Raw genomic sequence first — 16,296 nt, 5'->3', positions numbered from 1 at the left:
ATTTGCTGCAAAAGCCCCCAAATTAAGATAATTCAAACACTATATTATTAAATTATATTGTTGTGACACAAAAAATTAATAGAATAGACTAGGAAGTCTGCAAAAATTGATTGTTGGTCAAGGTGCACTTCTGTGGTCATAGCATCTGGTCTCACTGTTTTTCAGTGTTTCATGTTTTTACGTTGCTGTGTAAATGTAAAAAAAAAATAGCTTTTGAAAATGTGCTTGCATTTTGGTAAGAATGGTAAGAAAATCCCTTACTATAGAAATAATGTATGATTTTATTTTTATTTAAATCGAAAAATATTTAACTAAGAACATAACTAAATAATTAAAACACCAAACTGAAAGCACCACTATAAAATTATTTCATTTATTTTGTTAGTCCACAAAGATTTGATCAAACTTTGCTCATTGACTCCATTGTCTGTTTCACAGAAATATGATGCAGAGCTTTTCAAAATGGCCATGCCATGTCTGAGTGCCATAGCTGGTGCCATACCACCTGATTATGTTGACTCCAGCCCAGGCTCCACATTAGTTAAGCAGGCCTCTGTGGATGCACAAGGCAACTTCGACCCCCAGCCTATTAGCACTGCAAAGTAAGTACCACTGAAATGCTGGCCAAGAAACTGCATGTAGAAATCCTTTAATTTGACCTTTCAGTGGACTTCACAATATACTGTTTGTCTTTTAGCATCTCGCTGCCTGAAAAGCTAGATTACATAGCAAGCAAGTTTGCTGCGCATTCCCATGAGAAATGGTCCTCTGAGAAGGTTGGACATTGTTAAAACTCATCCCATTAATCTTGCACGCTTTATTGTGCCACTCGATCTACTCTTCTGTTGAATTAGACAAAGCATGACTGCTTGTTTTATCTTGTGTGGTGATAGATCGCTCTCGGCTGGACTGCGGGAGATAAAGTAGATGACAAAGCTAAAACTCATCCACTTCTGAAACCGTACAAAGCACTGAGTGAAAAGGTACGCATAAAACCAAATCACATTCTTCCGTATTGATTTTTGTCTCTAACACAAATGCCAGTTTCAAAGGATGAATTTTAATCTCTTTAAATTTGTCGCTTTGCATAGGAAAGGGAGACTTACCGCTATCCTGTGAAAGAGACTCTGAAGAGCATGTTGGCAATGGGATGGAACATTGAGAGAGCCAAAGAAGGAGAGGCCATGTTCCAGCAAAGGGAATCAGAAAAACAGCGCAAGATATCAGAGTCCTCTCAGGTAATGTTAGACAGCAGGAAGGTGTTTATTTCTTTGTAGCGTCTGTCAACAAATCAAAGCATTTAGCACATTGTGTTGCCTCTTCTCCACTTTACAGGGTGAGTTTATTCCAGCCCCACAAGATTTGGAAAATGTTATTCTATCAAGAGAACTACAGGCAAGTGTGAATCGAATTGCACATTTCTGTTACACTTTATTTTAAGGTGTCCTTGTTACAGTGTAATTATACATTTAAGTACTGAGTGATATTAATTAACTACATGCACTTACTATATGGTTAGGGTTAGGGTTACTTGCATGTAATTATGCATCATTTATTGTTATTATAATAGTAAGTTCACATAACTTCTAACAAGGACACCTAAAAATAAAGTGTTACCCATATTTCATATATTGTGTATTAAATCTGTATTTTCATTGAAATAATTTCAACAGGCAATGGTTGAAACAGTTGCAGAAAATTACCACAACATTTGGGCAAAGAAGAAGAAAAAGGAACTTGATAGTAAAGGTGATGCTTTTCTCCTGGAAAAAGTCTGTTTGGCTCAATCCTGTCTAAGCTGTCCCAGATGCATTGACTCACTGTGTGTTGTCATCGAAAGGAGGAGGAAGTCATCCATTGTTGGTACCGTACGACACACTGACGGCAAAGGAGAAGTACAGAGATCGAGAGAAGGCCCAAGAACTCTTTAAATTCCTGCAGGTCAATGGATATGCCATCAGCAGGTCAGTGTTCTCTCAAAACTGTTCTAAATTATCAGAAAAAAAGATTCCATTCAGATGCTCAGGGTCTGTAAGATTTTTAAAGACACTAATACTTTTATTCAGCAAAGATGGATGTTTTTATTTATAATGTTAGAAAAGATTCTATTCTTTTCTGTTCAACAAAAAAAGTTTTTTCACAAAAATATTAAGCAGCACAACTATTTTCAACACTAATGATCAGTTAAAATCAGCATTTTAGAACCATTTCTGAAGGATCATGTGACACTGAAGACTGGAGTAATGATGCTGAAAATGCAGCGTTGACATCACAGGAATAAATTACATTTTAAAAATATATTAGAACAGAAAACAATTATTTTGAAATTGTAATAATAATAATAGTGCTTCAATGTTTGTACCTTGTGTAATATTTTATGTTTGATTTTCAGGAAATTATTGCTACTTTTGTATTACAAACAATTATTGTACAGTGTTGATTTCCAGTCTGGGTCTTGAAACAAAGCCAGAACCACTATACTACAGGATGTTTGCAACATTTTTTCCTGTGCATACGCAGAGGTCTGAAGGACATGGAGCAGGATTCCTCTTCTATGGAAAAGAGGATTGCCTATAAGTTCCTCAAGAGGCTCTTGAATTATGTCGATTCTGCACAGGAGTTTATCGCCCATCTTGGTGAGAAAAAATGATGAATATAACAGATTGATGGACTGATAGAAAATTTGATATGTTAATATAACATATCAAGCTGATCAGTTGTTTTCTCTGCATAACTTTTTCAGAGGCTTTGGCTACCAGTGGGAAGACAGAAAAATCTCCCCATGATCAAGAGATCAAGTTCTTTGCTAAGGTAGTGTTCAGTTTTCAAGCAAACACGCACTTACGCAGAACTGTCTTGAATTTTAATATTCCATAGAAGTTAAAGGCCAAGTTTTTTTTCTTGATTGCTTACAACATAGGTTCTGCTGCCCCTCATAGACCAGTACTTCAAAAACCACTGCTTGTACTTCCTGTCATCTCCCAATATCAGCCTGAGCAGCAGTGGCTACGCATCTAACAAAGAGAAGGAGATGATCACCAGGTGCTGCTGTTACAACAAAGCCAAATTCTTATCCATATTATATAAATGCATGCTGAAAAAGTGTAATAATACTTAATTAGTTAACTTTCAACACATAATAGTATAAACCTATTTATCCAGGATGTGTCAGAATTCCTATTCCTTCAGCGTATATATGGAATTCAGTGAAGTGCGGACTTTTCAGCTTTTTATAAGGTGGCACTTACATTTTAAAGGAGCCATCAAGCTTGGAGTTCTCTGACATTTTTTTGCATGTTCTCTGCATATTCGAATGCAAGGATTGTTTTATGTACATTCATGCTAACTTGAATCATTCTTCCTTAGTCTATTCTGTAAGCTGGCAGCCCTTGTCAGACATAGAATATCACTCTTTGGTAAGACTTCTCAAGAGTATTCAAATGCTTTTTATAACTGAGCTTCATTTTGCCTGACGAACCTCATTCCACAGCTTTAAGACGCTCTGTTCTTTCAGGAAGTGACTCCACCACCATGGTGAGCTGCTTGCACATCCTGTCACGCTCACTGGACTTCAGGTAGTGAGCAAAATCTCAGTGCAGCCTGAATCATTGACCAGCTAACAGTCGTTTTGAACTGATTCTGTTATGACCCGTAGGACTGTGATGAAGTCTGGCTCAGAGCTGGTGAAGGCTGGTGTCAGGACGTTCTTTGAGAATGCTGCAGAAGACCTAGAGAAGACACTGGAGAACTTGAAGCTGGGGAAGATGGGTCAGTCACGCACCCAGATGAAGGGCGTTACCCAGATCATCAGCTACACCTCAGCGGCCCTGCTGCCCATCCTGACGGTTCTCTTTCAGCATATCACCCAACACCAGTTTGGAGTAGAGCTGCTATGTGAGTCAGTTGTTCTTTGACCTACAGTATGATGTTTGTTCTCACGAGTCGATTCTTAAAACATCTCATAATGAGAAACTTATGTAATAAAGACTCATTAAAATTAGAAACTTCTCAGTTTTTCATTATGCTGACTTCCAGAATTATATTTTTTTCCAGATTTTATATTTATTACTGAATTGCCACAGAAATGGGATGAACAGGAAACAGGGAAACAGGAATTCTCATAGAAAATTAATTAAAAAGTTTGTGTAAGCACACCTTTTGCAAGAGTTACTTTTTTCAGTGTATTTGTATCCAAATTATCTCATTATATCTCAAATTATCTCATATTTTCTTGAAAAGTACTAAAATAATATTTAATGTAAGGAACCAGAATCATTAGGAGCTGGATTTCCATGCCTACTTCAATTTGCCATATATTTGCTCGTAAAATAAGTATATTTCTCAAAATAATTGCATTTGTATGTTTCAGTGGATGACATTCAGCTGTCCTGCTACCGCATCCTGACCAGCCTCTACTCTTTGGGCACTGGCAAGAACATCTATGTGGAAAAGTACAAAAAATTAATTTCTGAGGGAACTTTTGGTTTTGTTCTCTGTCTGTTTCTTCATGAAACTGAGACGACTATGTTGGGTTTTTACAGACAGCTTCCAGTGCTGGGTGAATGTTTATCCACACTGGTTGGAGCCATGCCTGTTGCCTTCCTGGAACCCCACCTAAATATGCACAACCCCCAATCTGTCTTCAACACCAAGACACCAAGAGAACGAGCTAGTGAGTATATTTGGCAGGATCGGAGACTATTTGAAATCATTTGGTGTTCGGTGAGAAACCATATAATGAAAATATGGTTCATTTGCAGCCAATCATAATAGGCAGATTGATCTTTTAGTGACAGTGGCATTCTTTTTTTTTTTTTGAAGAAAAAACATAATTTATTAAATTCGCTGCATTAATAATGAATAATTTTACAGTTTTGAGCATGCCAGACACTGTGGATGAGATGTGTCTTGAGATGCCCCATCTGGATGGCCTGATGAAGGACATTGGTGACATTTCTGAATCTGGAGCACGCTACACAGAGATGCCACAGGTCATCGAGGTCATCCTGCCAATGTTGTGTAACTACCTGTCTTACTGGTGGGCAAAAGGCCCAGAAAACTCCCCAGTTGATACCAATTGCTGCACAACTGTCACATCTGAGCATCTCAGCCTAATCCTGGGCAATATCCTTAAGATTCTCAATAACAACCTTGGCATTGATAACGCCCCTTGGATGAAAAGACTTGCAGGTGAGGGTGAACTTGAACTGGTAGTGATGATCACATAGTGCTTTGATACAGGATGATTGCAATGCCTTCTCAAATATCTGTAAACTCTCTTCTATGTAGTATATAGCCAGCCTATCATTAGCAAGGCTAGCCCAGATCTTCTTAGAATGCACTTCCTGCCTACACTGGAGAAACTGAAGAAGAAGACAGTGAAGATAGTGGCTGAGGAGGAGCTGCTGAGGGCTGAAAGCAGGACAGACACTCAGGAAGCTGAACTGCAGATTCTGGATGAGTTTGCTGTTCTCTGCAGGGATCTGTATGCCTTCTATCCAATGCTCATTCGTTATGTGGACAACAACAGGTATTATACCACGACCTGAGAGAAAACTGCTAAACAATTTTGATGCCCACTGCAAACAAATTTAACCCACTACATCTGAAACATTTTAACTTTAATTGCTGCTAAAAAAGTGGTGCAATCTACAGAGATAAGTTAATTGCGCTTTTGTTAATAAGTTAATTTGACTTTTGACTAGATCCAAATGGCTGAAGCAACCAGATTCAGATTCAACTGAACTTTTCAAAATGGTGTCAGAGATTTTCATCCTTTGGTGTAAATCTCATGTAAGTTCTCTGTATGTCTCCAACAAATATTTTCAAGAATTTGCAATTATTTCAAGATTTACAGAGCTGGTTTCTGCTCTTTGTTCATAGAACTTTAAAAGGGAAGAGCAAAATTTTGTGGTGCAAAATGAAATTAACAACCTGGCGTTCCTCACTGGAGACAGCAAGACGAAGATGTCAAAAGTAAGTGTGATATTAAGAATTTGCTAGCTATAAGTAATTGGACCCAAAAGCTCTGAGCTAATTACTTAGCTAAAGAGGAAATATCTTCTGTGTTCATGAAAACAAAAAGGCATTAGAAGAGCTACAGCCATGTGTTTTATGTGTGATATATTGCTTTGTAAAACCAGTCTGGAGGTCAGGACCAAGACAGAAGAGGAAAAAGGAGAAAAGGAGAGTTGTACTCCATTCAGACTTCCCTTATCGTAGCAGCTCACAAGAAGATGCTGCCCATTGGTCTGAACATGTGCACTCCTGGAGACCAGGAGCTTATTTCCCTTGCCAAAATCCGTTATAGTCTGGTGAGTGTATTTCTTGTTGCTTTAATTATGCTTTATTGGAGATCTACAGAACAAACCTCTAACAATTTCTCTGTTTAACAGAAAGACACAGATGATGAGGTTAAGGATGAGGAAATATCTTCTGTGTTCATGAAAACAAAAAGGCATTAGAAGAGCTACAGCCATGTGTTTTATGTGTGATATATTGCTTTGTAAAACCAGTCTGGAGGTCAGGACCAAGACAGAAGAGGAAAAAGGAGAAAAGGAGAGTTGTACTCCATTCAGACTTCCCTTATCGTAGCAGCTCACAAGAAGATGCTGCCCATTGGTCTGAACATGTGCACTCCTGGAGACCAGGAGCTTATTTCCCTTGCCAAAATCCGTTATAGTCTGGTGAGTGTATTTCTTGTTGCTTTAATTATGCTTTATTGGAGATCTACAGAACAAACCTCTAACAATTTCTCTGTTTAACAGAAAGACACAGATGATGAGGTTAAGGATTACCTGAGGAAGAACCTCCATCTTCAGGAGAAGGTCTGGAGAAGCAAATCATAATCTAACATACATGATTAGATGCTGAAGTGTTGACATTGGCTTATTATTGGCATACCTGTCAACACTCCCGTTTTTCCTGGGAGTCTCCCGTATTTCACACTCATCTACCGCACCCCTCCCGTTTTGTTATTTCTCCCGCGAAACTCCCATCATTTGCGTGTCCCAAACCTCGTTATATGAATGATCACATCAATATATTATCCCAAGGTTGTCCAGCTGCCAGATCTTGTATGAAACGCATCCTACTCACACAATCGATACATCATACAAATTTCAACCCATTTGTGACCTCAACCTGGCAACCTAAAACCCAGTTGCGCTGTTGATATCTGCGCAGGTGGCAGACGTGGGAATCAAGCGAAATGGGAGGAGAAGACTCGGGTGGTGCTCCGGCGAAACAAACTAAATATACATGTAACTTTAACTAAAAAAAGTCTATGCATGACCTGGTGTTTTATTCGTATCTGAAATGAGGAGATGTGAACATTACGGAGCGCTAAACACTCTCATGCAGTGTATGTTTCATTCATACTCGGTTTATATATGGTTTATGTGTGTTTTTCAAGTCATTTCCAGGCAATATATAAAGTATCTGAATGATGCAGTGCTAACTGATATAGCATTTATTACAGTAGCCTATAGAAACTAAACAATATATTTTGAATTAAATTGACAATTAGGAAAATATAGGAAAAAATATTACAGAATACAAATTGTTTTCACCAGTGTATTTGATTTCGTAGTCAATTAAAAGAGATAAGAAAAAAACCTTTCGGAGCTCATTTCCCTTGCCAAGATCCGTTACAGTCTGGTGAGTGTATTTCTTGTTGTCTTAATTATGCTTTATTGGAGATCTGTAACAAACCTCAAACTGTTTCTCTGTTTAACAGAAAGACACAGATGATGAGGTTAAGGATTACCTGAGGAAGAACCTCCATCTTCAGGAGAAGGTCTGGAGAAGCAAATCACAATCTCACATACATGATTAGATGCTGAAATGTTGACATTGGCTTATTGGTGTTTCTTGTCCCATCACAGTCAGCAGATCCAGCAGTGCAGTGGCAGGTGAACCTCTATAGAGATGTTGTGGTGAAGAATGAGGGACCTCCAGACCAAGAGCATAATGTGGAGAGAGTTCAATCCATCTCCGCTGCTGTCTACCACCTTGATCAGGTACAGCTGGCATAAAAATGAAATTCACTCGTGATATGTAATGCCATTTCCTCATCTGCCCACACTGTGTCAGCAACCTTATTTATTGGTTAACACTTCACAGTAAAGTTCAATTTGTTAACTTTTGGTTTCATGAACTAACAATGAGCAACACTTTTAAAACATGTATTAATCTCGGTTAATGTTAATTTCTACATATACATTTTTAACATTTTATTTAGGGCTAAGAAAAATAATTCATTTCTGTGATTAATATTTGTACACATTAAAGATTAAAGGGTGGGGGCGTGTTAGAACGAGCCGTTTTAGGGGGGCGTGGCAGAGTCTTAACTTTGATAAAGAATATCTCTTTGGTTTTGAGACTTTAGTCTTTGCAACTTCAGGTATCTTATCTATTCACGAACAGCTTGTAACACTCCAAAGAGAAAGGAAAACTTGAAATCGCATCATATGACCCTTTAATGCATTAATGCAGCATCATTTTTTCACTTGCTGAAGTAGTTATGCTAATGTCTTTTCTCCACATCCTTTGGCTAGCATTACAGTATATGATCACGTTATCTGTGTGGCGTTAATGTTTTAGGTTCACTTAAATTAAAAATTGTTATAATATTTTTAATGTTCTGTAATTGTTAATAAATAAAACCAATATAATAATGTGTCTGTCATAGTTAGGCCTAGTTAGTAAAATATGCCATTAAACAAATATATTTATTATATTTGTAACAGATTTAATATATCCATTATTTACAATACTGAATTTATGTTGTTTCTACATCAGTTTGGAGATTCAATGTGAAAATTATATTTATAATTACAAATTTGAATGTGTAATTTGTCAAGATTAATCACATAATGACATTTTTTTTAATTAATCGACACCTAGATTAATAGGTGTTGATGAACCCTAGATTAATAAATGTTTATTGTTAGTCGATGATACCTGACCACTAATTTTGATAAAATCACAAATTGTGATTTATTTACCCAAAGATGTTACATTATCTTGATTTTATTCAGTTTCCTGTCTTGGACTGCTATTTTTGTCTTCAACAGCGAGTAGACAAATACATTTTACTTTATAACACTAGGAAATAAAACATTTATTTGTATTAAACTTTACATATATTTTACTCTCAGGTTGAACAGCCGCTGAGGAACAAGAAGATGGTGTTTCAAAAGCTGCTGTCAAAGCAAAGAAAGCGTGCCGTGGTGGCCTGTTTCCGCATGGCACCACTCTACAACTTACCAAGGTATGTCCTTGGAAGCCTTTAAATTAGAATTACAGCTTTGCAATATTCATTCACAGCATTCAGCTTTAAAATATACTGACTCAATAGGAACTTCTGAAAGTTTCCTTGATAGCTATTCCTTCCTTCCAAATGCATCTGAATGCATTCTATACTCCCTCTATCCTGTTTAAATGTGCTGCAAAGTGTTTTACTTGGTGCTTTTCCGTGCTCCTTTCTTCCTCCTCCTAAAACCTGTCCCTTTCTGTTGTCTCCATAACACACCTCAGATACAAAAATAATAATGACTTCCTGAATGGCTATCGGTACGTTTGGCTGGAAAAGGTGTACCATACCTCCAGCTTTGACCGTCTGTTCTCCATGCTAACGGTAATGTCAGACTAAGAGAACTCATGATCCCAAACTCCTCGTCCTCCTCCTCCTCTTCCATTCTCCAAGCTAAGGGCTGAGCACAAGCATACAGTTAGCGCCGCCACTCTGAATGGTCACCTTCGGTTTCTGCCGGGTCTCTTTGCTTTTATGTAGCGACGGGAAGTTTCAGGGTGGGTGGAAGATTCTTGACCTCAAGAGTTCTTTGTGCAACAGTGATCATTTAAATGGTAGCTTTCATGGACTTCCTCATTAAGGTGACCAGTCAGATGAGGCCATGGACTGTACATCTTCCTCTCACACCACAGAATGCACCTCCTTCCTTCATCTTCCTCTTAACCTCCCTCTCCCCCCCCCACTCTTCAGGCATCGCTCGATTAACCTCTTCCTCAGTGGCTATCAGAGACTTTGGATAGAGACAGAGGAGTACTCCTTTGAGGAGAAGCTAGTGCAGGACTTGGCAGTAAGTACCGGGCTGGCATCAGCGCTGCCCCGTGTGCTGTGTGTGCCTGCTGGTGCCTTCTCGGTGGCCGAATGCTCTGTGGCCAGCATCGTGCCCGCTAAGACGCGGGAGCACGTCTCTGCCCGCCTCATGTACTCATCCTGGCCTGTGTTCAGCTCTGCTGGTTGCGTGACACACTACCGACCGAGGCACAGCAGCCAAGGCATGCATGACTTTCGGCTGAGCCTCAGTTCCCGCCATCTCACTAGAAAAGCAGTCCGTTTCAGCGCAGCCGTGGTAAGAGGAGCGGATTTTCCCCGCGATGCTCTGCTTTGTTCTTTGGGTGTCGTCTTTCTTTCGTAAGTCTCATTTGTTGTGAGAGTCAGTGGCATGTTCACCTCATGTAGAGATCATGTGTCAGCTGAAGTTCAGTCTGCGGTGTAAATCGACCCGCCTGATTTGCGCGTCATAATTAAGAATATATTCATTAATGAATGGGAATTATTTTGAGTCGTGATGAAATATTTAATTGACTCTGGAATAAATTCTTACTGTTATTGTTATTAATGGTAAACACTGATAATTTGACACTCATTCAAATCTTGTGAAGACACCCTTTTATTAATATTTGTTTAATAATGAAAAAAATCCATTTGCAATAGTACTTAACACTTACACACTGCAAATCCATTTCCATTGCCGTGTCTCCATGTGATTTTGCATGTTTATCCTGAGCTGGTCATTGGTCTCTGTGTTATTCTGGAGCATCCGATCAGACTCCAGTAACCATGCTCAGGTCACTATGTCATCCCAACAAGTGTTTCTCAGTTGAGGCCCAGTGGACGTCCAAGATCCAACAAATTTAACCCAGTTGTGCTGCACATCTGATCCAAGTTTAAAGATTAGATTTAAAGTTGCTTCACGGGGCCTGAACAGAGAGACACTGTCTTTGTGTAAAATAACTGCATGTCTAATTTAAATCCAGAGCCTCTTGCTACAAGATCAGGATGCAAACTATTGGAGTCATAATGCTGAAAATTATTGTAATGAAACTAAATTGCATAGTGTCTAATGTGTTTATTTCATATGTTTATTGTCATATCAGGGAGAATCAGCTTTTAGTGTTTTAAAAAGGTTTTTTGGTGTATGTGATGTAATGGTTTGACTTGTAATACTGAAGAATTTATTTGTTTCGGGCTGTGCACCATTGAGAATTGAGAATTTAGCTCCTAAATTTGAACTGAAGTACTGTAGAACAGGAAGCAGAAATATAATTGTAATTTGAATTGAAGGAAGTAGAATTAAACTGAATGAGTTCAAAGAAATTCATAGTAGTTTTTAATACATTTCATTTTTTCAGTATGAATTACACATAAACAAGTTATCATACATGCAGCTATTGCTTTATTTTCCAGACTGCTATAATTTATCTCTTCAAGCTGTTTATAAGACTTAGAAGTGATCTGCTATTAATATTTTGCTGTAGTGTTGGCTACTGTTGAGTTTCCTTTACTTGTAGTTCCAATTCATCATCCTATGGGACATGGCCAACAGAATTCAAATTTACACTTAAATGAAAGGGAGCCAATTCTTAAATTCTGAATTTAGCCCAGCCCTGGTAATAAGGTAGATGAGCATGGTTTGAGTGAAAGGGTGATTGCAGTGTCAGAGTGTGTTTGTGCGTCATCATTTGGTTTATAAACAAATTTAAATGACAGCTGTCATAGAAACTAAGGTCTATAAAATTATACTTCTGATTATAGCACAAAAAAAAATAAAAATGTGGGGGATAAATAGAGTTAGAGAGAAAAAGAAAGCTGGTGATCAACAGATTGCGGAAAACTTCTGTTTTTATAACTTCAGTGGCTCTTCCTGCAGAAAACTCCCATGACTGTGGTAGAGGAAGAAGAGGAAGAAGAAGCTGCAGTTCAGCCAGACCCTCTTCATCAGCTCATCCTTCACTTCAGTCACAATGCTCTGACGGAGAGAAGGTTAGTACATAGAAGTAAATACTTACTAATTCAATAATAGATAAACAACTGACTCCTTTTTTTGTAGTTTTCTAGAAGAGGATCCTCTCTACATTGCATATGCTGACATGATGGCGAAGGTCAGTGTTGTATTTAATTAAATTAACGCTTAATTTATATTAATCCTTCTTAATTTATATTGTAAATGTTTTAAAGAGTTTCAGTTGAATCAATATTTTAATTTACAGAGCTGTGCCGAGAATGAGGAAGAAGAAGAGGAAGAGGAGGGAAAAGAAAAAACATTTGAGGTATTAAAATCCTGGACTTTAATTAAAGGAGCAAAAAAAAAATCTTAATGAAAAAGAACGCATATGATGTTTCATGGACTGTAAGCAATGTAAATTTCAACACTTTTGATGTCTCTCACAGGAAAAAGAAATGGAGAAGCAGAAGATTCTGTACCAGCAGGCCAGACTTCACGCCCGAGGGGCTGCTGAGATGGTGCTACAGATGATCAGTGCCAGTAAAGGTACACGTCTCTATTTCTGACCCCTTTTGCTCTCTCTAAAGTCCTAATTCATTGGATTTCCTAAAGCAGCATTTGTTTGCTTGCAGGCCGACTTGGTCCTATGGTGACTGGCACCCTTAAATTGGGCATTTCTATCCTAAATGGAGGCAACGTTCTTGTCCAGCAGGTAAAGCTCTGTCAAATTGACTAGGCAAATGTTAGTTTTGTCTCACAGAGGATACTGAGCTCAGAAAATGTGTTAATGCTTTATAATTCTTTAGAAAATGCTGGATTATTTGAAGGAAAAACGAGATGCGGGCTTCTTTAAAAGTTTATCCGGACTAATGATGTCTTGCAGGTGGGTGTGAACAGTTTTGCGCTTATCCATTTTGCCCTACAGTGATTATTAATTCTGACTCTGTATCTCTGGCAGTGTGCTGGATTTAAATGCATTTGAAAGGCAAAATAAGGCAGAGAGTCTTGGAATGGTGACTGACGAGGGGTCAAGTAAGCCAATAAGCTTTATTCTTCTCTATCTGCACTTTTTACTGAGTACTGTGATTAATTAGTTGATGTATTTGAGAACAACATCTGCATTGTATCTCTCCTGCCATTAGGCTACAAAACACAAGTTTTGTGTTTGTATATACTGTATATGCAGAGTATATTAGCTTCTTTTTAGTACTGTACATCATTGGCAGTGGTATCAGTTTTGGTCCTTCCTTTGGCCAGCTGGCAAATGCTGCACTCTGATAACTTTGTGAATTGCACTGTTAATAATGTGTGTACATGTATTCACTGCAACAGTGGAAGTTGCAATATTTTCCTCATGCAGTGTCAAATGTCTATGTGATGCCATTAACATTAAATGTTTCATTGTCCAGTAATTTAAAGGGCTTCATCTTCAAAGGTGAAATGAAGGACCACGGTGGTGTGATTATGCTATGCACAACAACTTTAGAGAGAGAAAAAATAATACAATAATTAGGACACACTTCATTAATTCTGAGGAATGTAAAATATGTAAAAATTAATATATGAATATTGTTGCTGAAGGTATTTCTGACAGGGCTGAGGTAAATGTTTTAGGGTTGTTTCTTCATTGTTTGGTTTGCTTTTACCCCAAAATAATAAATAATAATTTTGATAAATAAATTTCTGACAGGGTTGAGGTGAATGTGAGCTTTTTTCCAAACTTTTGGTTTGCCTGATTCACCCCAAAATGGGAAAAGAATTGCTTTGGGACATAATTTCCTAGACAAGTACCCAAGCATACTGTAATCTCTCTGGATGTTTTATTTATTTTACTTTTCATTATTCTGATTATAACTACTGTAACACAGTAATGAGAATCATCTCATCCATTTTTATTAAAATAAAATGTTATTAAAATTAAATTATTTAAGTATATGAATTTTAGCCTTACTTTAACGAGAAAGTATTTTATACAGCTGAGTACATTTTTATTCAACTTTATATACATTCTAATTTCTGATTTTTTACACTTTTGATTTTGGGGTGAAATAAATCCCAGATGTATACAACCCAGATATATAGAAATACAACCTAGATATATTCTTGAAAGGCTTGGAGAGTTTGACCTACAGTAATAGCTTTTATTAGCCATATTGCTGAAAGGCAACAGACATCAAGTATGATACAGAACATGACTAAAACCACTGCACTAGAAATAATACTAACACCTTCTTTAACTACTGATTTTGCAGGATGACCCTATACTCACAAAACAAATAAAGCCTTGTCCGATCCCAGTGAATAATCTGATGTATATGTGTTACACAGTATGTGGTCCTGCTTGAATTTCATTTGTTATGGGTTGCATCTTAATAAAAACAAGAGGTCTTACATTCCATGAAACACATCTAAACATCTGTAACTGCATGTCCATCCTCTCACTAAAAGTTCAATGACTCTTCTGATTTCTTTCTGAAATTCAGTCTTTCTCCATTTGCTTATGTCTGCTCTCTTTGTTTGTTTTCCATCATTTTATACTGGACTGCAGTCAACGTGAAAGAGAGGGGTAAATATAGTTTAGCTACTCATTTCGCAATGCTGAATCCTGGCATGTCGCAATTTCGCGAAACTTTTTCTTCTCCCCTGCTATTGGTGATATGAATGCACTACTTTTCAGGGCTGGCTTGTAGAGACTAATGCATGCTGACACAGAATTAAGACAGAACTAAGACTAAAGCCAGGCTCATTTACCTAACCTAACTTTACTAAACTAGTTCACTAAATGGGAACATTTTGCCTTCCATGTGAACATTACGAATCATCTGTATTCATACAGTGTTGAAAAAAATTCATATATGTTCAAAGAGGTGTACACTCAGCTAAAGATTATACCACAGCTACAAAATGAGCAAAGAGCTTTGCCATGCTGTGAATCTGGGGCTATTTCACAAAGCTGGTTTCTCACATGACTAACTTTCACAAGGATGACTTTGTGTACAATATGATACAACAGAATCATTAAAATCATGTCAAGTATTACTGTCAAGTATTGCTGTACACCGTTCTTGTGAAAGTTACCTCGCTAACCCAGCTTCTTGAAATTTCTGTCATTTCTGTGTATTAATCGACAAGCCTTTCTTTTTCCAGTCAGTTCTTGGGATGCAGTTGTGAGCCTACAATCTAAAGCAAGCTCCCAAAAAATGTGCTAGTCACCTGCTTGCTTGAGACTGATGTAAATGTCATTTAGTTTGGCTTTAAAAATATGGCCCAGAAATAATTGCAATTCTGTCATGTTTTAAGGTTCCAAAGTACTACAAAATGATGACTTTACAAAGGATCTGTTTAGATTTTTGCAACTTCTATGCGAGGGGCACAATAATGGTAAGACTGAAAAATGGCATATATTTTTTCTATGTAATGCTGCTTTTTTAAACTAAATAAAAATATGAACTAATTATACTTTTAATTATATTAACATTTATTAAACACAATGTTTAATACATTTACAGAAAAACAATGATTTGCAAGGCATTACCAATGAACCAAGAATTAAGATTTCACAGAAAAACTATGCTTCACTGCATATTCTTTACTATTTACATTTTAAATTTCCTCAACAGATTTCCAAAACTTCTTGCGGACCCAGAGTGGAAACACTACTACAGTCAACATCATCATTAGCACTGTGGACTACCTATTACGTCTACAGGTAACACAAACTAAATACATACAGTATGTAGATGTGTTATATAGCTTTGAATTCTCAGGAATCTGCTCAACTTGAGTCCTCTGTAATGGTCAAACTTGTTTTCACCACCAGGAATCTATAAGTGATTTCTACTGGTATTACTCTGGGAAAGATATCATGGATGAGGCTGGCCAACTTAACTTCTCCAAAGCTTTGGCAGTAGCCAAACAAATCTTTAACTCACTCACTGAGTACATTCAGGTAATGCATATACTCTACACTAGTACTCTATATTAGAATTCAGTGGATGTCTTTGCATTTCATAAGACTGTATTTTCTCATTTTAGGGCCCTTGTATAGGGAATCAGCAAAGTTTGGCACACAGCAGGTTGTGGGACGCAGTGGTCGGGTTCCTGCATGTTTTCGCAAACATGCAAATGAAACTGTCACAGGTAACCAGTCAGGCCACTGTTAATGTGTAGCGATTACCAAATAAGACAAGAGGGTCTGGCTGCAGACTTGCACTTGCACTCTCAGACTTGCATTCTCAGACTTGCACTCTCAGACACTTGC

At 37.6% G+C, this 16,296-nt stretch overlaps 1 protein-coding gene across 1 annotated transcript in view; it reads left to right on the top strand.

The window, feature by feature from the left end:
- LOC107671773 (ryanodine receptor 3-like) overlaps positions 1 to 16,296 on the top strand; it is a 62,624-nt gene that overhangs the window by 34,790 nt on the left and 11,538 nt on the right. The window contains exons 44-81 of the mRNA XM_016464733.1: positions 439 to 602; positions 698 to 776; positions 894 to 983; positions 1,092 to 1,238; positions 1,336 to 1,395; positions 1,674 to 1,749; positions 1,841 to 1,964; positions 2,521 to 2,636; positions 2,744 to 2,811; positions 2,921 to 3,042; positions 3,367 to 3,416; positions 3,515 to 3,575; positions 3,656 to 3,894; positions 4,370 to 4,451; positions 4,542 to 4,672; positions 4,873 to 5,190; positions 5,290 to 5,530; positions 5,706 to 5,793; positions 5,884 to 5,976; positions 6,144 to 6,150; positions 6,406 to 6,413; positions 6,516 to 6,686; positions 6,768 to 6,827; positions 7,887 to 8,021; positions 9,162 to 9,274; positions 10,007 to 10,103; positions 11,961 to 12,073; positions 12,141 to 12,192; positions 12,301 to 12,360; positions 12,482 to 12,581; positions 12,668 to 12,747; positions 12,842 to 12,918; positions 12,994 to 13,067; positions 14,584 to 14,601; positions 15,336 to 15,416; positions 15,656 to 15,744; positions 15,856 to 15,984; positions 16,071 to 16,175. Coding sequence (XP_016320219.1) covers positions 439 to 602; positions 698 to 776; positions 894 to 983; positions 1,092 to 1,238; positions 1,336 to 1,395; positions 1,674 to 1,749; positions 1,841 to 1,964; positions 2,521 to 2,636; positions 2,744 to 2,811; positions 2,921 to 3,042; positions 3,367 to 3,416; positions 3,515 to 3,575; positions 3,656 to 3,894; positions 4,370 to 4,451; positions 4,542 to 4,672; positions 4,873 to 5,190; positions 5,290 to 5,530; positions 5,706 to 5,793; positions 5,884 to 5,976; positions 6,144 to 6,150; positions 6,406 to 6,413; positions 6,516 to 6,686; positions 6,768 to 6,827; positions 7,887 to 8,021; positions 9,162 to 9,274; positions 10,007 to 10,103; positions 11,961 to 12,073; positions 12,141 to 12,192; positions 12,301 to 12,360; positions 12,482 to 12,581; positions 12,668 to 12,747; positions 12,842 to 12,918; positions 12,994 to 13,067; positions 14,584 to 14,601; positions 15,336 to 15,416; positions 15,656 to 15,744; positions 15,856 to 15,984; positions 16,071 to 16,175 — 3,918 coding nt within the window. The remainder of the gene's footprint in view (positions 1 to 438; positions 603 to 697; positions 777 to 893; positions 984 to 1,091; positions 1,239 to 1,335; positions 1,396 to 1,673; positions 1,750 to 1,840; positions 1,965 to 2,520; positions 2,637 to 2,743; positions 2,812 to 2,920; positions 3,043 to 3,366; positions 3,417 to 3,514; positions 3,576 to 3,655; positions 3,895 to 4,369; positions 4,452 to 4,541; positions 4,673 to 4,872; positions 5,191 to 5,289; positions 5,531 to 5,705; positions 5,794 to 5,883; positions 5,977 to 6,143; positions 6,151 to 6,405; positions 6,414 to 6,515; positions 6,687 to 6,767; positions 6,828 to 7,886; positions 8,022 to 9,161; positions 9,275 to 10,006; positions 10,104 to 11,960; positions 12,074 to 12,140; positions 12,193 to 12,300; positions 12,361 to 12,481; positions 12,582 to 12,667; positions 12,748 to 12,841; positions 12,919 to 12,993; positions 13,068 to 14,583; positions 14,602 to 15,335; positions 15,417 to 15,655; positions 15,745 to 15,855; positions 15,985 to 16,070; positions 16,176 to 16,296) is intronic.

The sequence above is a fragment of the Sinocyclocheilus anshuiensis genome, unplaced genomic scaffold (assembly GCF_001515605.1).
Source record: "Sinocyclocheilus anshuiensis isolate Anshui unplaced genomic scaffold, SAMN03320099.WGS_v1.1 scaffold148, whole genome shotgun sequence".
In the NCBI taxonomy this organism is placed as follows: domain Eukaryota; kingdom Metazoa; phylum Chordata; class Actinopteri; order Cypriniformes; family Cyprinidae; genus Sinocyclocheilus; species Sinocyclocheilus anshuiensis.
The sequence above is the reverse complement of the archived record's forward strand: the minus strand, read 5'-3'. Positions and strand labels throughout refer to the sequence as shown.